This window comes from Ammospiza nelsoni, chromosome 15 (assembly GCF_027579445.1).
Source record: "Ammospiza nelsoni isolate bAmmNel1 chromosome 15, bAmmNel1.pri, whole genome shotgun sequence".
NCBI classification, from domain to species: domain Eukaryota; kingdom Metazoa; phylum Chordata; class Aves; order Passeriformes; family Passerellidae; genus Ammospiza; species Ammospiza nelsoni.
Window position 1 is genome coordinate 984668 of NC_080647.1, and position 24343 is coordinate 1009010.

At 55.1% G+C, this 24343-nt stretch overlaps 1 protein-coding gene across 1 annotated transcript; it reads right to left on the reverse strand.

The window, feature by feature from the left end:
• Positions 1 to 991: 991 nt before the first annotated feature.
• On the reverse strand, positions 992 to 9871 carry TNMD (tenomodulin). Its single transcript, XM_059483148.1, has 7 exons — positions 9796 to 9871; positions 9553 to 9687; positions 5909 to 6049; positions 5017 to 5118; positions 3184 to 3337; positions 1866 to 2041; positions 992 to 1579 (listed from the first exon to the last, which is right to left on the reverse strand). The coding sequence occupies exons 1-7, from the start codon at positions 9841 to 9843 to the stop codon at positions 1370 to 1372; spliced, it is 966 nt and encodes a 321-aa protein (XP_059339131.1). The 5' UTR covers positions 9844 to 9871; the 3' UTR covers positions 992 to 1369.
• Positions 9872 to 24343: the final 14472 nt, after the last annotated feature.

Here is a 24343-nt window from a genome sequence, read left to right on the forward strand (position 1 = left end):
GAGGAGGCAGGTGTGACCAGAGCAGGGAAGCCACCAGTGGTGGCCCTTTGTCAGTGTCACCCCTCTGGTCAAAGCTGTCCCAGCCCAGCAATGCCCTGGTATGGGCCAGCCTGGCTGCTGAGGGAGGGAAATGCCCCAGACCCTCACGATGCCTTTATCCCAGGTGAGTAAACCAGGCTGCTGTCAGCTCCTGGCTGGCTGAGCCTCCTGGCGCGGGATGTGAGGCACAATGTGTCGGAGCTGGGAGCTGGGCTGGAGATTGGCTGCGGGGAGGTGAGGGGGGTCTGGCAGCCCTGGGGATGCCACACCTGGCACCTGTCCCCGTTCCCTGCTCTGTCTGCACATTCCAGCCACGGCAGCGTGCTCCCCTGGTGACACTGAGGGTGCCAGAGCTCCTGGTGACACCTGCAGGGTGTCAGAGCTCCTCAGCAGCAGCTGGCCCCTGGGGTGACATCTGGGACCTGGCTTTGGCATGAGCCCAGGGTCATGGGCAGAAATGTGCCCAGGGTGCACAGGGGTTTTGGGGAAAGCCTTCAGCCCTTTGGCAGGCACTGTCCTGCTCAGGGCAGCTGCAGTGCTCAGGACTTACTCCTTCCCTCCCGCAGCTCAGGCTTCGCCCATTTGTCGGTGACAGGGCTGGGGACAGCTGGTGGCACCTGGGGTCCTCCATAGGAGTGGACTTGCTGTGACTTTGGCTGCTCGGTTCCTCAGGGAGCTCCTTGTGCCAGCTCCCTGTGCCCGTGCTGGTGGCACCCCTGGGTGTCAGCAGCTGAACCGAGCCCGTTGGAGCAGGCTGGAACAGGTCGGGCCACGCTGAGCAGCCCCGGCAGCACCAGGGCCCTCCGCAGGCTGCAGCGCCCGCACTGAGCTCTGGATGCTCCCGGGGGCAGCCCCGCCATCAGATCCCTTCGCAGACCCATCGAGCACCACACTGACACTAAAGGACTTTAGTTCTCTTTGCAATCGCTCATACAGGACGTTTATTGTTTGCCTCTTGCTGCCCAGCCTGGCTCCCGCAGCCCCGCGGGGGCAGCGCAGGATGCGGGATCACCGGGCACCAGCTGGCAGGGGTGCGGGATCACCGGGCACCGGCCGGGCAGGGCTGGAGAATCACCGGGCAGGGGTGCGGGATCACCGGGCACTGCCCGGGCAGGGCTGGAGAATCACCGGGCAGGGGTGCGGGATCACCGGGCACCGGCCGGGCGGGGGCACAGGGTCACCGGCTGGGCAGCGCCCCGCGGCGCTGTCGGCGTGCCAGCGGCTCCTGGAGGCGGGCAGCGGGCACGGCCCGGCTACACCCTGCCCAGCATTGGGCACGGCCCCGCTACACCCTGCCCGGTTACACCCTGCCCGGTTACACCGTGCCCCGCTACACCCTGCCCAGCATGCGCGCGATCCACCAGTTGCAGGGCATGATGACCCGGCAGATGACCCTGCCGCCCTGGTAGCAGTACGGGTACGGGTGGTAGCCCAGCAGCGGCTCGCACACCCGCCGGCAGTAGCGGTGGGCACGGCGGCACCGGGCACAGCAGTAGCCCCGCTCATCCCACAGCGGGTGGAACTCCAGCCCGTTCTCCGACTGCCGGCAAGAGACGCGGTCAGAGGGGGCTGCGGGGCTGAGGCACCCGGGAGAGGGGACAGGACAACCCCAGGGGAGGAGCAGGGCTCCCCGGGGCCGTGGAGACACCCCAGGGCATGCACAGGGCATCGTCATCCCAAGGAGCACAAGCTGGGGCACACGGTGGGCAGGGCAGCCCAGGGTGGGTCCCTCGCTCAGGCAGGGCAGCCCAGGGTGGGACTCACTCACTCCCTCACTCCCTCCCTCACTCACGTAGGGCAGCCCAGGGTGGGATTCTCTCACTCACATAGTCATTGACGGGCAGGTCCTCCTCGGTGAGCTGCCGTGCCCGACGCTTGGGCCCTGCCCGTGTGTTCTCCTCCAGCTCCTTGTGCTCGTTCCCACCGGCCAGCCAGCTCTGGCTGTCCATCTGCAGCTCAGCCTCTTCTTCTTCTGCCCCTTCGAGGTTGGCCAGCTCAGGAGCTACAGGGAGAGTCCAAATGTCGCTGTCAATAAGCACAGAACAGGGGGCAAAGGCAGCAGCAAGAATGAGCGTCTCTACCAGAATTTGGTGCCAAGGTACACAAAAAGCCCACTGCAAAGCGGTGCTCCATTGCCTCCTGCTGTCACCCAGCCTGGGCAGGGCTGAGGGAGACAGTGGCCCATCCATCCCCATGCCCTGGGGGGTGCTGCTGGCATCTCCTGCGTGGGGCTGTGGGTGTGCAGAAGCACATCCTCCTGCTGGGCTCTGCTGCTGGGGGGTGGGTTTGTAGGGTCCCATCAGAGCAACAAGATTTGGGGCACATCATGCCCAGTTTCAGCTCTCTTAGCTTAGGAAACAACCACAGAGGCAATAATTTGCTCTGGTAGGGAAGGTGCCAGGCAGCCTTGAGCACTGCTGTCCTGGCAAGGGCTTTGGATGCCACTTGGTGCACTCACTGAGCCAGGACACTGCTGCAGGGGGGTGCAACAGCAGGGACAAGGAAGCAGAAAGGGGACAGCAGTCAGGGACACCAGCCTCCCTGCACCGGGGAGCTGGGGTGCCCAGCTGCCCTCCAGAGCACAGGTGAGCTGGCCTGTACCTGTGATCCAAGCCATGTGCCTCCGTGGCTGCAGAGCAGAGGGAGTTTGCTCAGCAGGGACTTTTAAAGTGCCTCATTGGGCTGGAAGTGGGTTAGAGAGAGCAGGTAATTACAGCAGCACATCTCAGAGGCCACAACCTCTGTGAGGGCTGTGCAGTGAGCAGCTGGAGGTGGCAACCCTGCCGTGTGATTTAGATGCAGATGTCTGCTCACACTCTGATGTTCATGTGGGGACGAGGAATTGGGCGTCCCAGTTTCCAGCAGTGCTGCTTTCTTTGCAGGTACAAGGGATTATTTTTTTTCTCTCCCTTGTTATGAGGAGGGTGGGCACTCTGCAAAGTGCAGGGCGGCGGGGAGCTGGCAGAGACAAGTGCTTTGTGCAGAGAATCTTCAGCCCCTGCTATTACACTGGCCAGGATCTCCTGTGGAGCTCATGCCTGAGATGTACACAAGGCTGTGAAAGTGGGCTCCCAGCATGGCACAGAGGGGGACATGGCAGAGGGCCACAGGCAGGGCCCTTGGGGAGGAGATGGCTCCTTGTACCTGCTATTGGCGTGGGGTGGATCCAGAAGATGGTCACGTTTTTGCAGATGTCAAAAATTTTGGAGGTCCTCAGGAATTCCTTGTTCTGAATGGGCTTTTCCCCAGGCACCCAGACCACAGACTGCTCAAAGTAGGTGGTGGTGATTTCCTGTCCCTGGAAGAAGAGCAAGACATTACCCTGGTGTGGTGAGACACCTGCCCTTGGCTTAGAGGCACCTCTGTCCTCCCAGAGAGCAGCTGGACCTCACCTGCCTTGGCTCGTGGTGCTCATGGGATGCACATGCAATACCCCGACAGCCCTCACCACCCTTCTCTCTCCTCTCTTAGTTCATCACCCCAGGCCCTTTTCCTGCCCAGTCCCCACTAACTGGAAGATCCTTTTGGAGCCCCCTTAATCATTTAAAACACAAGATTAAACCACCTCTGCTCTACTTTGCTCCTAGGATTTAATTCCTCTCTCCTTCTGCTGCTGATTTTTTGATCGAACACTTTAATTTACTCCTCACAGAAATTCCTTGCACGGCTGTGTTCCGTAATTTATACCACATGTCTCTGCCGTTGCATTAGTCCATGGTGTGTTTTGGCAGGCACTTAGGGAGGGAGATATATAAAGATTATGGGATGGGTCTGCGTGAGCTCCCTGCCAAGGCAACCTTCTCTGTGTTGGTGGTGGTAGCCCATAGAGCAAGCTGGCAAAAAGCGTTTTTCTCTCCAGAAGGCATCCAGAGCTGTATATCTCTTTTATAGAGTTTTTCCTTACGGCTTTGGGAAGTCACAGGAAGGAGCCAACACAAGCCGAGCCAGTCTGGGTCATTTTTGGAGCCTGGTGGAAGCTGCAGGGTCGGGGAGGTGCTGCCTGCAGGACCTGGCAGCGTGCAGGCTCCAGGAAGACATGACTGGAGCTTAAATCTACATTTATCTCACTGGCTTTTACATCTCAGCTCCCTACCCGGGGCAATGTTCTGCTGCAGCCTGGCAAGTTATATCCCTTTTACGACGGTGGCTGGGAAGATCTATGAGCTTCTTAGGGCATAATCAAAGAATCGGTGTCTGGGAATTTGGGTCATGATTCAGGGAAATGTTTCTGCCCACGCTTCATTTCAAACACGTGTCCTGCTGGCGTTTTATCTGCAGCAGCTTCCCTGGGGGGGATTCAGTCTGCAAATGGGGAGGCAGGAAGGCTGTGCCCTGTGCCACCTCCAGGGCTGGGGACAAAGGACACTGCTGTCCCTGCAGGTCCCACTGTCAGGGAGGGGTTCAGTCATGGAGCCCACACTCTTCCATGCAGCACGCAAGGCTCCTTGCAGCAGGGTGCAGGGCAGCTAAACGTGTGCAGGAAGCAATCAGGCACATCAGTGGGACAGAGGTCCATGCAGCACAAGCAAGTGGCCCCAGCCTGGTGCTTCCCACCCCTCAGGTCTGCATGCCAAGGGTTTTCTCAATTTGCATTTCTTAAACGTGGCTGCTTTTTAAATCCCTTATTTCTGCCTCATTCTCTTTGAAAACATGAGGCTCAAATCTTGGAGAAAACAATTTGATTGACTTTTAGGTGCCTGCTAATCCTGAGCTGCCTTACGACCTTTTGACTACAACAGGATTATTGTCCTTGATCTCTGGTATTGTGCTGAGAGGCTTTTGTCTGTTGCTTTCTAATCCCGTCTCTTTTCACTTGTTTTCATAAGCAATCCTCTGAAATAAGATCAGTTTATGAAGCGATCACAAGTCATTATTTCTTTATTGCACATCTCTGGGAAGGCAGCAGGAGTGGCAGCCCAATGCCAGGGAGAGCAGTGGGTTTCACAGGGCAGAGGCAGCCCTGCTCCATTCACCTACCTCAAGCTCAGGGATCTTGGCCTCTGTTGTCTCAGGCAGGACTTTGGGCTGAGTTTTGATGAAACATTTCTGAAGCCCCACAAAGAAGATGCCGGTAATTCCCTGCAGGATCAAAGCAAACACCCAAAAAGCAGTCAGGGCAGAGAGCAGGATGGATAACCCACTGGAGGCAGGGCACAGCTGGAGGAGGAAGGTTTAGTCATATTTTTCCTGTTGCTATTTTTGTGCCAGTTCCGTTCAGCAGCGCTGCTAAGATGTACTAACAGGTTCTCATAAGGGATATTGCATTTTATGGTTTGGGAGAACTGGGCTTTTTACAAATATTTTAAGGTGGGTAGTCATAAAATTTTACTCTGCTCCTCTTTTCCTGATAACTATCATGAGCTCTCATTATAATAAATAAAAATATGCAGAGTAGCATCTGACCGTTCTGGTTTTATGAACATTCAGCCCCCAGTTCCTGCTAGGTTATTAGCTCAAAACTCTGCCATATGTCACTGCACAGGGTATTTCCCTCCAAATTTTAATTAGGTTTCATAGAGAGCCTTCTTCAGTGTCATGAGGTTTTAATGCTCTCCAGACAGACAAATGCACTGGGCTCAGATAGACTGATGATCATTGCCTTCCTTTGCAAGGGTAAATCCAATAACTGGCTCTGCTTCCAGGATGTATTTCACTGGAACTGAACCACACTGCTATTAAATACAGGTGGAAGCTCATGCAGATAGCACATCTTTCCTTTGAGAGCATCCCCAGTGTGTCTGGGTGCTGCTGTCCCTGATGCAGGAACAAATAGTCCTGGGACTTGCTCTGGGGGCTTCACAGTGTCCTACAGGGCCCATCAGTCCCTCTGCAGGACTGCAGGGCCTCAGGGACAAGCTGCCACACTCACGTTTTTGAAGTCATGGATCTCCAGGATCTCCTCGCTGCCATTCCCGCTGCTGAAGGTCTCTGTCCTGGCCAGGGGGTCAATCTCCATCACAATCTTCTTCTTCTCACCGTTGCTGAAGAACGTGTGCTCCATGTCATAGACCTGGAGGCCAAAGCCACACAGGGGTCTGGTTTCACAGGCTGTCCAGTGGGTGGGCAGGCTGTGCTGGGTGTGTGACCACGGCTCTGGCTGCTCCCTCAAGCCCAGCTGCGAGCCAGAGCAATCACCAGGACAGCACGAGGGGAGGCAGCTCCCAGGCAGGGCCTGGGCTGTGTGAAAGGGCAGGCTGCAGCCAGGGTGAGGGGTGTAATGCGCGTCAAGCCTGGGACGTGTGTCACACCTGGGAGAAGATGCTGCTCACACACCTGCAGCAGGAGCTTTGCCTCAGAGCAGCCTTGGCTGGTGCTCTCTGTGGCATGAGCCCGGTTACAGCCCAGGCTGGACTGAATTCCCGAATCCACAGGTACTTTATTCTCCTTCTCCCTGGTCTGCTTGTTGCCCCCTGCATCCCCGGCTGCTCTGCTCCATCGCGGTGTCCCCGGCTCACCTGCTGCACCGCGTCCTCCCCAGCTCACCCGCTCCATCTCTGTGCCTCCTGCTTCTCCCGAAAGGCAGAGGGAAGAGCCTCTCTCTGCCTGGAGGAGATCAAGGACTGCCTGCGGATCAAAGACCTCCTCGAGGGCTGCTGCAGCGCTGCGGGGCGTTGGCAGCCGGCTGCCCGGCGGGCGCATCCCCGGGGAGCCGCACCAGAGGCAGCAGCGGCAGCAGCAGCAGCAGCAGTGCTCTCCTCTCCTCTCCTCTCCTCTCCTCTCCTCTCCTCTCCTCTCCTCTCCTCTCCCTCTCCCGCTCGCACTCCGGCAGCCCTCGGTCCCTGCGGATGCCTGACCCTGCCAGGATGAGGGATGGCAGATGCTCTTTGAAGCACAAAAACGATCCTGAGAAAAAACGAGAGCTGCCGGGCCCTGGGGAGCCTCGTTTCCCAGATCCCACGGTGCCGCGGGGAAGTCAAAGGGATTCTGCAAATCCCCTCAAGCCCATGGGGCAGGGAGAAGAGATGGAGACACAGCGATGGGAGAGCCCTGTTCATCCCACGGCATGGCCATGAAGCAGGGCAGGAGATGGAGCAGAGATGGAGACACAGCGATGGGAGAGCCCTGCTCATCCCATGGCATGGCCATGAAGCAGGGCAGGAGATGGAGCAGAGATGGAGACACAGCGATGGGAGAGCCCTGTTCATCCCATGGCATGGCCATGAAGCAGGGCAGGAGATGGAGCAGAGATGGAGACACAGCGATGGGAGAGCCCTGCTCATCCCATGGCATGGCCATGAAGCAGGGCAGGAGATGGAGCAGAGATGGAGCAGACATGGACACACAGCGAGGGAAGAGCCCTGTTCATCCCATGGCCATGAAGCAGGGCTGGAACATGCTGGCCCCACTGGTGAGGGGCAGGAGCTCTGCCCTCAGTGCCAGCCCCCGTTCACAGTCCCTGGTGGCTGCACATCCCTCCCCTCGGGGTTCAGAGCCCCTGAGCAGTGCTCCCAGCATTGGTATCACCTGTTTGGCCCCCACCTGGGTGCAGAACTGCCTGTGCAGATGGGAGCTGATGGGAACATTCTGCTCAGAGGTTAGAGGAGGGATGTGTGCCTTGGCAGCCACGGACATCTCCTGATGGTCTGCAGGAAGACTTTGTGAAGATATACAGCTCTCCATGGATTTCATTATATGGTGAAACAGTCTGAAGCTTAAAATGGGTGGAAGGTCGCTGGTTTTGACTGACAAAATGCACACAGTGCCATAAATCACTTCAAGGAGGGCAGGATCCCGGGTGGCACCTTACCTTCAAGTGCCTCTCCATTTACAGAGAATGACTTTGGCCAGCACAGCAGCCAGCTAAGCCACTTGGGCTTTGCCAGCCCTGTGCTGCTCAGAGAGCTATGAGATGTTTTATAGGGCTAAAGATGACACTTGCTGCTGAATGGTTGAAATATGTCCCTCTGCGAGGCTGTGATGAGCCCCTCGTTAGCTGAATCATCAGCTGTGCTGGCTGGGACGAGGCTGCTGTGCAGAGGGCAGAGCCGTGTCCAAGGCCACCCCTCAGAGGAACAACTCTTCTTTCAAGCTTTCTTCCACTCTCCAGTTACATGAAGGAAGCTTGAAGGGTTTCATGTTCTTTAAAGAGTTTAATTCCCCTTGGCTGATATCTTTGAGCGTTACCAACTTCCAGTCCCCTCCAGCCTGTTTGTCCTGAGGACTCCCGGGCCAGCTGGAGAAGCCACAGGGACGGGGCAGTGCCGGGCGCTGGGAGTGTCTGTGTGCATCTCCGCTGCAGGAGCAGCTCTGCTCTCTCCTGACCTCACACGCTGCTTCCCTGCCCATCGGCTGTTGGGGAGTGCTGCATGGACTCCATCCTCCACCGGTGAGGACACCCAGGCCTCTGGATGTCCCTGCTGAGGCTGTGGCATTGTCTCTGCTTGGAGAAAACCGCCCCTGCAGGGGTTAACAGCCTCTTCCCCTCACGGCTGGCATGACCCCTGTTTTTCTAGGAACAGTAGAGACTTTATAATGGTCTTGGCAGGATTCTGGAGGAACATATGGCTTTTATTGTTTTTCCTTTTCTTTCAGGGGGTATTTATTTCTATTTGCTGATAAGAAGATAAAGTTTCCAGCGAGCAGGGTGCTTCCTTTGCCCAGCAGGAGGGCGGCCTGGCCCGGCTGGAGCAGCTCCAGGACAGTGCAGGGAGCAGAGCGGAGATGCCAGCGTGGGAAAGAGGCTGCCTGGGCTGTGCACAGGAATTTGGAGATGTTCTTGAGAGCCAGCAAACCCCACTGGTGGCGGGGTGCAAAGCGGGGCCTGCTGGATGAGCAGGGAGATTGGAAGGAAGGGAGGATGAGGGGCAGCAGGCAGGCTGTGGGTTTCAAGGTTAAAGGGTTCCCTTGGGCTGTGGGATAAAAGGGCTCTGGCAGCAGCGCCAGGATGCCGGGCAGCAGCGGGCAGAGACGGCTGGGGAGGCACAGCCCTGCTGCCGCCCCGACAGAGCTCACACAGCGCTGGGCTGCAGCTGGGGATAAAGGAGCCCAATCCTGTTAGCACAGGCTCCTGCAGAAGCTAATCCGTCTCACCGTCCCTCACATTGCAGACACATTAAAGTAAGAAATATAATCCATGACAATCAATCACCGCTGCGTCCTGGCTTTCTCTCCTCTTTATGCGGTGGCATAATGACTTTTCCACCGGTTTCTGGCAAGATAATTGAAATGAAATGGAAAATATTTTCTTACTTGTCATAAAATTTGCTGCCGGTGAAATAAGAGAAACTTTAACTCTTCATGGCGTAGCTCCCATCCCCCGTAATTGTCAACTGGGGACAGAGCGCGGTGACGGGGGAGAAAACCAGCCTGCATAAAGTAAAAGCTAGTTATGAATAATACAAAGATTTTTAAAAGTCCCCCGAATACCTGTGGTCTGAGATAAAATGCATTTTGTGAAGTTGCCTGCCTGGGTTTTGGAGAGTTGTTAAAAGTTTCAGCGAGCCAAGGGGAGGGGGACAGCTCTGTCTGGGGCAGCGACGCTCTGAAACGCCGGATCAAAGAGTTTTTACTTACTTTTCTGGGCGCTGGGTTCCAGAGGTACCTGACACCAAAAAATATCAGGATGAGGGAGAGGAGCAGCAGGCCGAAGAGCAGTCCGCAGAGCTGGTACCTGGGGCAGCCCTTCTCCCGCGCCTTGGCCGCTTCTGCCTGCGGAAGGGAAAGCGGCGATGGCCGGGCTGTGCCGAGGGTCCCGGCAGCAGGGACGGCACCCCTCGGGCCGCGCGGGGGCCGGGGACAGGCCGGCCGTGCACTCACGTCCAGAAAGCGGCAGCGCTCCGGGCTGCGCCCCGCCGTCCCTCCCATGGTGTGCGCGCTCCGTGTGCGAGCGGCCGGCCCGCCCGAGGGGGAGTCACCGAGCTGGGCTGCACTCGCGGGAGGCAGGGCCACGGCACCCCCGGCAGGGACACACAGCAGAAATATCAGCTGTGCCCAGCGCCGCTGGCCCCGCCGGGTGTGGCTGTCACACTGTGGGATGGCTGTCGCACGGCCGGGGACACGCCTGTGCTGTGATCTGTGCTGCTGTACCAGCCTGGGCTGCACTCCGGGGAGGCAGGGCCACGGCACCCCCGGCAGGGACACACAGCAGAAATATCAGCTGTGCCCAGCGCCGGGTGTGGCTGTCACACGGCCGGGGCCAGGTTTCTCTCTGACCTGTGCTGCTGCCCCAGCCTGGCCCTTGTGCCAATGGCTGGACATGGCCAGACTGACAGTGCCCCATGAGCCTGGGGACAGGGACACTGCGGCACTGTCCTTGAGTGTGGGGGAACAGCCCGGGAGATGCCAGAGGGGTCCCTGCATGGCAGGGGACATGGGCATGGCAGGGGACATGGGCATGGCAGGGGGACACAGGTATAGCAGGGGACACGGGCATGGCAGGGGACATGGGATGGCAGGGGACACAGGGATGGCAGAGGACATGGGCATGGCAGGGGACACAGATGCAGCAAGGGACACAGGATGGCAGGGAACACGGGGTGGCAGGGGACAGTGTGTGCACACAGGTGTGTGTGTAATGTGTGCAGCCAGGTGAGCAGGGTGTGCCAGGCCATGCACTGTGCCCACCTGAGCAGGGTGTGCCCACGGCCATGCACTGTGCCCACGGCCATGCACTGTGCCCACCTGTGCAGAGTGTGCCAGGCCATGCACTGTGCCCACGGCCATGCACTGTGCCCACCTCAGCAGGGTGTGCCCACGGCCATGCACTGTGCCCACGGCCATGCACTGTGCCCACCTGTGCAGAGTGTGCCAGGCCATGCACTGTGCCCACGGCCATGCACTGTGACCACCTGAGCAGGGTGTGCCAGGCCATGCACTGTGCCCACAGCCATGCACTGTGCCCACCTGTGCAGGGTGTGCCCACGGCCATGCACTGTGCCCACCTGTGCAGAGTGTGCCAGGCCATGCACTGTGCCCACGGCCATGCACTGTGCCCACCTGAGCAGGGTGTGCCAGGCCATGCACTGTGCCCATGTCTGCCATGTGTGCAGCCCATGTGTGGGGTGAGCCCTCAGCTCTCCCTCTCGCGCACAGCCCCACCCCAAAGTTGGCCTAGCCAGGAATTTCCTAATTTTTTTTTCTTTTTTATTACGTTCAAAAATTTCCATTTGTTGAAATGGTAGCGTTTCTTCATGGAAATGAACCCATCTTAAGAAAGGCTTTCAGAAATCCAGCGTGAGGTTTCTGGTCTGAACAGGATGAGGCTCCCTGGTGTAGAAGAGCTGGCACGGACTTTTTTTCCAAGCTGTTTACTCTAATAAAAACCCAAAGTGCATCATGCGCTAATTAAAATTGCACCGAAAAAAGAAAATCCACATCGAATTTTGCTCAGGATGAGAAATGGAGAAAGAAATTGCTTTTAGCAGGTCTGGCACTGGCTTTGTGAGCGCTGGGATGTTGCTGCCTGCAAGGAGGGGTAAATCCCGGAGGGGCAGGAGTGGAGATGCTGAATAGCCCGGGGAGAGCAGTGTGTACATGTGTGGGTGCTGGGGGCTGCCCTGCTGTGGATCTGCTCCCTGCAAAGGGGTTTGGGCTCCCTGGCCCCACAGCAGCAGGAGCTGCTCACTCACCCCACAGCCCCTCAGCAGCGCCGGGCTGTGAAGCACACTGGGGGGGTTGATATTTGAGATGGCTGTTAGAGAAGGGAATCATACTGACAAGGTTATTTGGAGGAGAAAAACACCCCCCTTTTTAATGGAAAGCAATCGCAGGCAGCCTTTGAAAACATCTGAGGGGTTCTGGAAATCTAAATGCAGCAAATCTGTGCAGGCACCAGGCTTGTCTGTCTCCACTTCCCACCAGAAAGTTCCATCTCGGAAGCTTTTGTTATTCACTGGAAACTCAAGTATTTGAAAACATTTTCTTTTCTTGTCAAAATTAGAGTTTCAGAGGAAAACTTTGGAGCAGCTCTGCTGAAAGATGGTTCTGATTACAGGAAAGAATTACAGCAGTGCTGCTTAGCAGACATAATTGATCAGCAGATCTTCACCATATCCCCCACTCAAGGCACAGGAAACACTGCAAATACCACTCATAAACCAAATTAGGCATTATTATTTTATTACTGTTGTAAGGTAAATGTCAAGCTTTTTAATGGCAATCACTGCAACTCCATCAGGAGTCGGGCGTCTGAATTAGCTGCAAGAGGTGAGGAGCTCCCAGGGCTGGGAGTTAATAAAGCTCAGTAAATACCACAGGCCCCTTGCAGCACTGGCAGTGCTGGGCACGGCTGCCCCACGGCGGGCAGGGAGCGGGATCAGAGCCCTCCACACTGCTGCTCTGCTCAGGGATGTTCTGAATAGCCAGCCCTGCTCTGGGGGATTGAGAGCAGCAAACCCCTGTGCAACCCCTGGTGTCCCCCCATCCTGACAAGGAGACACGTGGCTGGGATGCACAGAGGGGCACAAACTGCGGGATGGCACTCATGAAAATGTTGGGGTTTTTTTTCCCATTCTCTAATGCTCTGGCTCAGACTTCAGGATTTCAGAGTGAAAAAAAAAAAAAAGGATTTTTTATGAAAAGACAATAATTTTGGGGGAAAACCTCTTAGCATCCTTAGGATGACAAGCAGGTCCTCTGTATAAAAAGCAGTTCTGATGAAGATCTCCCATCAATGCCAATGGAGAGGGAACAATTACTAGTTTTCCATGAAGCTAATGAGAGCGAGTGTATATGACAGGGGAGAATTTAATCTGATGTGAACTGGGGAAGAGAAGCAATACTGATATTAATGTGTGACTAATTGATACCCAGAAGAACATTTGAAATGATTAAAAGGCATTTGATTTTTATTCAGGACAATAAGAGGCTCATTGGCTATGACTGGTGTATCCTTTCCAGTTTTCTACTCCGTGTTCCAATTTGCCCAGAAAAAATCTATCATATCTGCAGCGTGGCTTGACTGCCGCATAAAACCTCTGTGCCTGGAAATGTTACACCAAGAAATTCCTCCTGGACAGCACAAAGGATTGTGCACGCTGTGAGCGGGGGTGAGCAGCCTGGCAGAAATAAAATAGGTCCCCAAACCACTAAAAAGCAGCTCCTCAAAGCAGTGGGGCTTGGGCAGCAGCCTCCAGCTGAAAGCCCCTCGTGATTAATATCGTGCTCTTTGTTATAATGAAAAACCCATTAAGGTCAGTGGCAGCATCTCTGAGCAGCACTAAATTGGAACGATGGAGACAGTAAAGTTAAAAATGAGGCATAATATTAATGTGGATAGTGAATTAATTGGGCAATTCCATAGGTAGCAAGTAAATCATATCACTTGCTGTGGCACGTGGTGCCAGGCAGCTCTCGCTGCTGGCAGCGGTGACAGCTGCTCCTGGATGGGGCACAGGAGCAGCACGGAGCCACAGCACCCAGGGACCCTCTGAGCCCCCTCCACTGCAGCCCTCGGCCTTGTCTGCCATTGGAGATCTCTCAGTGGGGAAAATGCTCTTGCTTTGCTCTGTTTGGTGCTTCAGCCCAAAATGCTGAATGCTGGCTGACAGCACGGCTGGAGCGCTGCAGCCCTGCTCCAAGGTGCTCTTCCCTCCATCCTCAGCTGTGCTCTCTGTATCCCTTTGCTTTGGGAATGGCTGCTCCTCTCTTTGGGTGGGTCTCTCAGCAAAGGCTTCCTTAGCGCAGGAGATGTGCAGGACCACCAGACAGCCCTGGACAGACAGCCTGCTGCTGCTGTGCCTCGTGCTGGGATGCATTTGGGGCCGAGGGCAGGGATTTGTACCATGGTGCAGAATTTGCAGCACGTGGCTCGGGCTGAGAGCTCCCTCTCCACTTCCAGCATTATGGACAGCAAACAGAGAAAGGGAAAAATCACACATAAAAGGAAGGTGCTCATTAGCCAGCGCCTGATTAGCCAGGACTGTCTTCACTTCAAACCGTCCAGTTTTGGATAACATTTGCCAGAGGAGAGGACGTGTGCCTCCTCTTATCAGCCAGCCTCAGTCGAGGGTTCCAGCAAGGGAGGCTTCAGTAATTGGCCTATTCATCATTCATTGTTTATCTTAAGTTCACATCGTGGTAGGGAGCTCCAGAGACATCCTTGATTCAAGTTAAGAAACTTAATCATGATGATAAAACTGCTCGGGGAGCCGGAGTTCATGTCGGAGGCGCACGTGGCCATGTGGCACTCCAGCAGCTGCTACTCACAGCAAATTACTCAAAACTGACAAAGCTCTGGGAGCGAGCAGAAAAAGATAAATTCGTGGTGGCCGTTGTGACGGAGGCGCCCAGAAAGTTATTACAGCAGGCACACGCTTGCCTTGCTCACAGCCCATGAAAAATCCCACTCCTGCGAGCTCTGGGGACAGCTGCCTCAGCGCCGCTCTCGCAGCTCCCTCGTCAACAGAAGTTATTAACAGCGCCGGAGAATTTTATCCAAATGCCGGCTTCATCTTGATAAATAACAATTCCATGTCTCTGTTCTACCAGACGACTGCGCAGTTTTACTTCAAACACTTAACTTCTCCCGAAATGCTTCCCCATGCACGAGGCTCAGCTCGGCTGTGGAGTGTGTGCTGAGCAGTTTTTATTTTCAGCGGGCTTTGAATACCTGGAATGCAAAGATCAAACCCATAATCTGCACCAGCATCAGTCACTTTCCTCAGTAAAGAGCTGCTTCCTTCTGGGACAGCTAAAATGTAATTGAGAGCTCCGTGTGTGTTGGTGCCACACAGAAAAAATGAATTACATTATTAAAAATAGTTTGGGGGTTGTTGAGGAATGGTCTGCAGCTCCTCTGGGGTGTGCAGGAAAGGAGAGCAAGGAGAGGATGCCCTTGTGGGACTGCAGGTGTGGGGCGCAGGTGTGGGGTTGCAGATATGGAGGTGCAGGTGTGGTGCTGTGCAGGATGCAGGGATGCTCTGGGTACCAGCAATGAAATCATCAGCACCAGGGTCCCTTCTGAGGAACTGCCAGGTCAGTCTCTTCTCCCAGCCCTCTTCCACAGGGAGAAGAAACATTTTGGTGAAAGGGCCTGCATTGCTCTGGGACTGTGTGAGGAGAATAACCAGCGTTTTATCACTGCTTAGCAAACCTAAAGTGTTTAATGCTAACATATTGAACGTTTCCTACTGAATCAGTGCAGCACCACAATGCCTCCTGAATTATTTTACTGTCACCTGCTACATGCATTAATGTTGTTTACTCTAAAGCAAGTAAAGAAAGAGTTGAGATTACTCCCACATGCTGCTAATCAAGATAGGATCCATTAAACTGAAGAATTTCAACACGGTTAATTTTTCTTTGAATGTCATTAACTCTCCCATTGATGGCTTTTACCATTAATTGCCCAGTGATGATGCAAACACCATTTTCCCTGGTCCTTTGAGACCACAGCCCAGTGCTGGGAGGGTGAATTCCCCAGCTCTCCTGGGTGCACTGAGTTCCTGGTGAGATTCTGAGGCTCAGGAGATGGGCTTTGCCTGCTTATTCTGATGAGGTTCTGAGGCTCAGGAGATGGGCTTTGCCTGGTTCCTGTCCGTGGAGTCCCCATGCAGCCTCACCTGTTTCCCTGCAGCTCCAGCTCTGCCTCTTTCCCTGCTCTCACACGTACATCAAGCTGTTCACAGCCCCAGGGTGTTTTTGGGAAAAAAGCAGCTATTTTAAAAATCAATAAAATAAATAAAACGAAACAAAGTCAGCACGATTGCCCACGTCTGCCTCAAACAGAACACAGTGCTGGAGGCTCTGTATCCCCGTGGGTTTGGGGTTCACCAGCTGATGCTGGCTCCCCTCTGGGCGCTCCCTGGCATCTGGGGGGCCCTGGGGTGCCCAGATGGGGACACTCTTGACAGCCCTGCCCTTCCTGGGCCCTCAGGTGCTCCTCATGAGCAGAGGTGCTTGGGGCCAATGCTGCTCAGCTGCCTGGGGGGGTATATAGGGGATGGGTTTGGGGCGTGCCCCGGCTGGCAGAGGGGGGCTGCAGGGCTCCCAGCAGCAATGTGTGCCGGGGGCCGAGCATCAGCCACAGGAAACAGAACAAAAAGGTAGGAAAGGGAGGTGGGAGGAGGTTCTGGGGCACACAGGGCAGGTGGGAGCTGTGGGGCAGTGGCAGCAGAGCCTTTGGAGCAGGCTGGCAGTGCACAGAGCACCGGCAGTGCCCTCTCTCAGACAACACCTCCCTCTCTCATTTTTTCCTTGACGTTAAGGCCTGAAGCTCCATCTCACGCTCTTTCTGCTCTGCTCTCCCCTTGCTATACCTGGCAGGTTCTTTTTCCTCCCTCCCTGCCAAGGTTCTTCCCTTCTCTTGGATTTCTCTCTCTGCCGTTGCTCTGTTCCCACTCTCCCCCCTGGCTCCTGCTGCCTCCCCTTGCTCTTTTCCTCTCTGTGCCACCTGCTGTGGTCTCCTCTTCCCATTGCCCCTCCAGCATCTCCCCTGCTCCTGCAGCCCCCGGGAAGGGACCCTGGCACTGTCCCTGCTGATGGCTTGGCTGGGATGTGGAAACTCCCAGGAGAATCTGCTTTGCTTTGCTGTCACCTGCAGTGATTGGTTCCTACCTTTCTACAATTTTTTTTCCACCCTGTGAGAAACTGCTTGCTAAAGAAAGCGCATTTTTCTTGCTTACTGGGAGTTCCTGTTTGTCATTTTTATAAATCAGTGTTTATTGGCCTAATTATTGTAAATGCAGAGCCCAATAAAGGTGACTGTGATTGCAATATCTGATAATGAATTTTATAACAAACCTGCTGAGCCTGAAAGCTGCCAGCAGGAAAGACATTATGTCAGGTTAATGACAGAGAGGAGAAATCCTCCTCGCTAAGCTTTTTCCCAGAGCATGAAGGATCTCTGCTGGGGGGTGCTGAGGGTCCTGCTGGGCTGCAGCCCCTTGGGCTGGGGGGCTCTGACCCTCCAGTGCTGCACCCTGCAGCTTTTGGGGTTGCTGTGCTGTTGCACTAACAGGGGGTGCATTAGGCCTGCAGGATGGGGGGCTCTGAGGAGGTTCAGACCCTGCCCTGGGTGTGCAGGTTTCAGACACCCAGAGGTGTTTGTACCTCTGCTGCCCCATCTGATTTAATCCCACCATGCAAACGCTGAACGTGAGGCTCAGGGAAAGCAGCTTAAGCAGCACCTAAAGCCAGCTCAACTCCAGCTCTGTAAATAGATTAACTCCAAAAAATCAGTTTTGCCCTGCAGGGGTGGGTTACCCACGGAGATGCTGGTGCCTGCTGCAGCCTTGTACCCTCATGGGTGCCCTCGGGGGTCAGAGTCCCGTCCTGCCAAGCAGGGGGAGCAGCCCCATTGCCTTCACTGGGCTGTGGAGGGGCTGCCCCTGTCCCCCAGCCCTTCCTGCCCATGGGGGCCCTGCAGGTGACATTTCCTGTGCTCCTGCAGGGCCCTGAGGGGTGGATGGATGGGCATTTGTGGGGTGTGGGAGTTTTGCAGGCACCTCCAGCATGGATGAGGATCTGACTCCTCGTTTCAGAAGGCTTGATTTATTATTTTATGATATATATATTCTATTAAAACTATAGTAAAAGAACAGAAGAAAGGATTTCATCAGAAGGCTGGCTAAGAATAGAAAAAGAATGATAACAAACGCTTGTGACTGACCGAGACAGTCCGGACAGCTGGACTGTGACTGGCCATGGAATTAAATCAAGCTCCAAGCCCAGGGCAGCTCAGCTCCAGCTCTGGCTGATCCCAGGGCTGGCTCTGTCCTGCTGCAGGACCAGAGATGCCTTTCTAGCCCTACACCACACCCAGAGTGTGATCAGAGAGTCTTCACAAACCTGGGCTTGGAGCGCTTGATTGAACTCACTCGCCCACAGCAGGGATTGAGTGCAAAAGAGAAAGAGTAAAGACTAGAAGAGAACATGTTGTCTCTTCAATAGTGCAGGGAAACACGGTGGAGGAGGCTGTACAAATGTGATTTAGTCCTTTTTGCCCCGTGTTTCTTGCTGCTGGTCGCTGGTGACCCCAGCTGCGTCCCAGGGCTGGGGAGCTGCTTGCCCTCTCCATGGGTGATGCCCACACAGAGCCTCCTCCTCTCCCAAGCCACCAGCAAGGGCCTGGAGCTGCTGCTTTGAATATTTGGTCGGCAGCCACTGTGTTTGATGTGCCTCAGTGCAAGAGCAAATTGGATTAAGTGAAACACATTTACTGGGATAAGCAGGGGGAACAAACCTGCACAGGGTGGTTTGCAGAAACCGCTGTCTGCAGATGCGGCTGAACCCTCCAGGGACCCCCAGCACACAGCAAGACCCTGCTGTGGGAAAGGACAATGGGGTTGAGAGGGCCTCAAAGGACATGGCCCATCAGGGTCTCCCTGGCAGCAGTGGGACCCAGGGGTTTACTGGTGTCACCTGCCAAATGCTTGTCTCTAGCAGGTGACATTTCCAAAGAGCAGGACAGGGACGCCTCGGGAGGTGTGTGCTTGGCTAGATAAAATCCCAGCACTGGGGCTGGTCTCATTGAACAAATCAAGCTGGGTGCAGTGCTCCTGATCAGAGGAACTCGTCTGTGCACCGGGAATGGCCCTGCCTTGCACAGGAGGGACAAGGCAGGGGAAAGGCGCGCACAGAAGGAGGTTTTGCTGCTGGAGGCAGAAGGTTTGTGCCTGTGTTTTCCCTGCCTTGCTCAGCCTGCTGCCAGGAGCGCTGCCAGGGCAATATCCTGCCCTGCTCAGCCCACAGAGCACCATTATTTCATTCGTCTCGTGTCATCCCCTCCCCGGCTGATCCAGCTGCAATATTGCAGAAATAACTTCCCACTGCTCCCTGAGGAGCAGCAGGCTTCAGAGGCCAGGAGAGCTCTTCCCTCTCCTCCCTGCTTGCTGTGGGCCCCAGAGCTGACAGCAGGCTTGAAAGTCTTTGAATCCTTCCAACTCCTACAGTCAGGGATGCATAAAAAGCAGCTGATGGAAAAAAAAAAAAAAAGAAAAATTAAACCAAATGAGTTATTATATCAGACCCTTCAAAATCCCAGGGAGTTTAGCAAGGTCTGGATGAAGTCAGGTCCCTTTCCCAGGCACCAAACGTCCCCTGGCCCTGGCTGGTGCCAGCACGGGCTGCCAGGCTGGGGTGCTGTGGGTCGTTCCCCATTCTCTTTGTGTCCCTTCTCCCCAGCCTTCCCTCCCAGGCTCCACGCTGCTCCTCTGCCTGTGCCACGCTCTGGCCCAGGCCTGGGCGCCCCAGGGCTGCTGCTTGGTGGGGATTCATTAGCTGCAGATAGATGAGGAGCCAGGTGAGTCCTTACTCCAACTCTTAAAATACTCTTTTAATGCAAAATATATGTCCTGGAGTAAATCCCTGTCTCCATTTACATGTGGGGAGGAGTGCAGTGCTGAATTTTAAGCAGTTTGTCACAGGGAACAATGGCAGTGCTGAGTGAGTGACACATCCAATGAGCACAGCGAGGGGAGCAGGGCTGGCACTGCCACCCCTGTGCCAGGGCAGCCTCTGTCCCTGCAGGGGAATGCTTTCCCCAGCACAGGAGTGACAAATTATGGGATCAATAGCCAGGCTGATTGTGGTCTAATCTTGCTGAGCCCCACTAAGGCTGGGATTGATCCAGATCTAATCTTGCTTATCCTGGACAAGCCCAGGAGCAGCTCCAGAGCCCGGGGTAATGCATCCCATGCAAATCCAGAGCGGCTCCATTGACGTGCTGGCTGTGGCTCTGCAGAGGGGTTTATCAGCATTATCTGCCCCTTGATGTGTAATGCAATCAAAGCTGCGATGGCCCTGCATGGAGTGCAGGCAGTGAGTGGCAGCAGCCCTGCTGCAGCCGTGTGAGCCCTCCCAGTGAGTGCAGGGCAATGGAGGGGAGCCAGGGCCCCCTGCTCCCTCTCACCTGAGCTGGGGCGGCTTTCCTGGGCTCTGAGAGGTGACCGTGGGGCCATGGGTGCCTGCAGAAGGTGCAGTCTGTGTCACAGGGCTCCTGCTCCCATCTAGAGCTCTCTGGCCTCCCCTTCGGCCCTGCAGGTTCCCACCTCCAAATTTAACTGATAGAAGGGTTGTGACACCTGGCAGTCCCCTCACTTTGCTGCACTGCCCTGCCAATCCTGGCACCTGCAGCCCATGAGAGAGCTCCAGCTCACGCTGCGCTGCTGCTCCTGTGATCCCAGGTGCTTCTGTTCCAAGGCCTTCCTGCCACTCTAATCACTTCAGGAAGGGGAAAAAAAAGAAAGTAATTACCTTCTGGGTGGAATTTCTCCAGCCTTTACTCGGCCCATGGGGGAATTTGTCAGGAACACGGGCTGTGGTTTTGTTCAGCGATTCCTGACTTACACCAGCACAGGGAAAATGGCATGTCTTGCAGCTTGATGTTTTTGTGATGTCTTTCTTTGCTCTCAGGTTTGAAAGAAAAATACCAGACCCAAAAAAATCTCTCTTCAAAATGCAAAACTTGCCCTTAGCTTAATTCAGTGGAGACTTGAGCAGCTGCTCCTGCATCTCAGAGAAAAAAGGCCTCGTGCTATTACCATGTCTGAAGAAATTGGATGTAGAAATATGAAGGTCCCTCATCCTCTAAGAGCTGCACTCCCTGCCTGGGGCTCCTGAGCAGCGCTGGCGGATGCAGATGGGCTCCAGGAGCTGACCCTGCTGGGCTGGAGGGGCAATGCTGAGCCCCAGCCCTTTGAGGAGAGCTGCCAGCAGCTGGTGAGGGGCTCTCTTCCATCCCAGAGCTTTTGAACCCCCCTGCCAGGTGTGCTGTGAGAGATTGTGCTACCGAGTCCTGGGGGCTTGGTGCCAGGGCTGAGTGCAGCTGTGTCTGCAGCCTGGACCCACATTTTTCAGTGCTTTGATCTGCAAAGTGCTTTAGCAGTGCAAATATAACCTAGAAGGTTCTCAAATGCCCCAGAAATATTCTCCAAGAAAATATGCTGCCTCTCCCCTTCCTTTCCCTTGAAGGGGAAATAATTCCAGCTCCATCCAAATGTGCTTTTCTAATCAAAGGGGCCACTTTGTGCGCCTGAATCCAAGGGGAGGGGATGGGAGCAGGGCTAAAACAAAACTCCTTCTCAGCGCTGCCTTTGTGAGATGGATCTCCCGTGGCTAAATCCATCTGTGTTTCTCCTTTGGCAGGAGTGGGGGATCTTCCCCTGCAGCTGGGCACTTCCCCAGAGCCTGAGCTGCTGCACAGGAGCAGGAGGCAGTGCAGGAGTGGCCCAGGTTTCTATGGCACTGTGTGCAGCAGCCTCTCTCCTTATCTTCCCAACCTGATCGGGAGAAATTGCTTTTGTCAATTTTAATTTCAGCTGAGCTGAGCAGGATAAACAAAGGGAGGTGCAGGAGAAGCAGATGGTTTGTCACAGAGCAGTCAGGAAGACTCTGCAGCTTTTTATAGCATATAATGGCCTTTCCTTCCATCTAGCTATCCATCACCATGCAATTCCCAAAATAAACTGGGATTGTGCAATGCAATGCGTGAAGTAACCCGGGTGGCACAGCAGGTCTGGAATATTCAGCTGCAGGAGGTTTGGGGCTGTTTGGAACCATTCACACCAAACCCTTTTGGTGCTTGGTGTGGGCTCCTTGTTTGGAACGTCCCTGTGGTGGCTGCTGGTCCCACAGCTGGGGCAGGGCAGCTCTGCTGGGTCTGGTCAGACCCTCTGCAGTGCTGAGATGTGGCAGTGGCTCCAACAGGGGCAGGGCAGCCCTGCTGGGTCTGTTGGACCTTCTGCAGTGCTGAGATGTGGCAGTGGCTCCAACAGGAGCAGGGCAGCGCTGCTGGGTCTGGTGAGACCCTCTGCAGTGCTGAGATGTGGCAGTGGCTCCAACACCTCTTGGTGTAATGGGATAAATGAGGGGTTTGTGCCTTACCCACAGCTCTCAGCTGATTCCCCCAGCCAGGGTCACCCAGACTCCTGGCCCAGGTCGGAGGGGCTGCAGCAGCAGGGGAAGGAGAGAGCTCATGGCCCTGCTCTGCCTCTCCTCGCCCATGTGGGAGCCTCATGCTCCTGGAGCTCTGTTATCCGTGCAGGAATTGCTGTGGGGGTGGAGAACGTAGCTTGGCCCTGTGCCTGGGCTGGGGTGCTCCCACCACAGGGAGCACCTTGGCCATGGGGTGTCCATTCCCTGTGGCACGGCAGGGCTGGCAGGAGCTGCCCGTGGCCAGGATGCTCCAGGCTGCTGCTGTGGCACCGTGTCCCAGGCAGCTGGGGCAGGGGATGGTCCCAGGGCTGCTGGAGGTTTGTTTCAATGAGAGCTGGGGCAGGGGATGGCTCCAGAGCCGCTGCTCTCCCTGGTGACACGGGCTGCTGGAGGTTTGTTTCAATGAGAGCTGGGGCAGGGGATGGTTCCAGGGCTGCTGGAGGTTTGTTTCAATGAGAGCTGGGGCAGGGGATGGTCCCAGAGCCGCTGCTCTCCCTGGTGACACGGGCTGCTGGAGGTTTGTTTCAATGAGAGCCGTGCTGCTGTTTGCAAACCCCTTCAAATGGCTCTCGGCGTCTGGAGCAAAGTCTGCTCGCAGCAGAGCCTGCGGGAGGGAGGGTGGGGAGGTGGAAGGAGCCTGAATCCCGGCCAGGTTTCCATCCTGCAGGGCCGTGCTGGGGCTGCTGCTGCCTGCCTGGGAACCACGGGCAGCCTGTGCCCCTCTGGAGCGTCCCCATTAGAGCATCCCTCTGCAGCTCCCAATAATGAGCAAACACAAACAAAATCAAAGTATGTTTGAACTTCGTTAATGAACAGAAAGAGGGCTAAATGTTTCCAATAAGCTGTTTGCTGCAACTTTGCTGGATACCTGCACCAGCTCTGTCCATTCCAGCTCAGGTTCTGCAGAGCCCAGAGCCATGGAATCCTCAGTGCTGGAATGACAGGAGCAGCCAGAGCCCGCTGGGCTGAGCTGCTGCTGGTGGCTGTGATTTCTGGAGATGGGGTTTTATTCACAATCCCAGGGAGATGTTCCATACCTGGTGTGGGCAGGAACATCTCTTGGGGAGGACAGCAGGGGACAGTGGCTGTGCTGCTGGGCTGGGCAGGGGACAGGAAAAGGGAGATGGCTCCTGGGCTTGGGACAAAACAGAGCTTAAAGGAGGCTCCTGGAGGGGTGGGCAACTGTGGCCGTGTTCACAGGGGTCCCAGGATGAAGGAAGAAATGAGGATCTGACTCCATGTTTCAGAAGGCTGATTTATTATTTTATGATATATATTACATTAAAACTATACTAAAAGAATAGAAGAAAAAGTTTCATCAGAAGGCTGACTAAGAATAGAATAGGAAGCAATGATAACAAAGGTTTGTGGCTCAGACTCTCTGTCCAAGCCAGCTGACTGTGATTGGCCATTAATTAGAACAAGCACATGAGACCAATCCCAGATGCACCTGTTGCATTCCACAGCAGCAGATAACCATTGTTTGCATTTTGTTCCTGAGGCCTCCCAGCTTCTCAGGAGGAAAAATCCTAAGGGATGGATTTTTCATAAAACATGTCTGCAACAGGCAACCAGCTTGCATTGAAGAGAGTGGTCCCCATGGCACTTGCTGCAGAAGCCCAGTGAGTGTTGGTGTGCTTTGCTGTCCCCAAGGCTGAGCAGCTCTCTCCTGGCTCTGTGTGCTCTGCCCAGTGCCTGGGTGTCTGTCCCTCCTGCTGCTCCTTGCCCAGAGCTGGGTGAAGGCTGTGGTGTCTCCTTGCCCCTCCTGGCTCCTCGTGGCACTCCTGAGGTGTCACACGCTGCAGCAGCTCTTGCTCTAAAGGCAGCTCCTCCATCAGGTGGGTGCTGTCCCTCCTGCTGCTCCTTGCCCAGAGCTGGGTGATGGCTGTGGTGTCTCCTTGCTCCTCCTGGCTCCTCCATCAGGTGGGTGCTGTCCCTCTCCACGTGCCACCCTGGCTTTCAGGGGTGTCTGCAGAAATAGAAATTCTCCCCCAAACAGCTCACCAGTCCCTGGGTTTTGTTTACATCACCTGTAAACAAGATGAACCCAGGGAACAGATGCACCTTTTACTGTTAATAGATCAAAATTATAGATGATCACAAAATAACAGCGTACAGAATGCTCAGCTGATGTAAATTATTTTTTCCTCTATTTCCTTCCATTAGCCAGCAGCCATTTACCCCAGGCAGAGCTGTGTGCCAGGGAAACACCAGGCTGGATGTGGAGCAGCAGGCTGGGTAAGTGCTGGGTGAGATAGCTCTGCTGATGGACTGTGATGAGATGGAGTGTGAAAATCAGAGGGACTGGGAGATGGAAGATGCTACATGTCATATTACCTCTATTTCTTATGAAAAAAGGCAGAAAGCTGTTTCTGTCTGATTTGTGGTCTTCTGTCCAGGGTATTGCTTGCTCCAGGACAGAATTTGGCCTGCAGAGCAGTGAGGAAAGTTTGTAGCATTGGCAACAGCGCTGTGTGATTCAGGAGCGAGC

What these genes read in the sequence shown, in the direction of transcription:
- TNMD (XM_059483148.1), bottom strand. Translation starts at nt 9,843, where the DNA reads ATGGGAGGGACGGCGGGGCGCAGCCCGGAGCGCTGCCGCTTTCTGGAC. An exon ending in CCAAGATCCCTGAGCTTGAG is followed by an intron (nt 3,338 to 5,016) that starts GTAGGTGAATGG and finishes CTCTTCTTCCAG; the next exon opens with GGACAGGAAATCACCACCAC. An exon ending in ACCTGCCCGTCAATGACTAT is followed by an intron (nt 1,580 to 1,865) that starts GTGAGTGAGAGA and finishes TCTTGCCGGCAG; the next exon opens with TCGGAGAACGGGCTGGAGTT.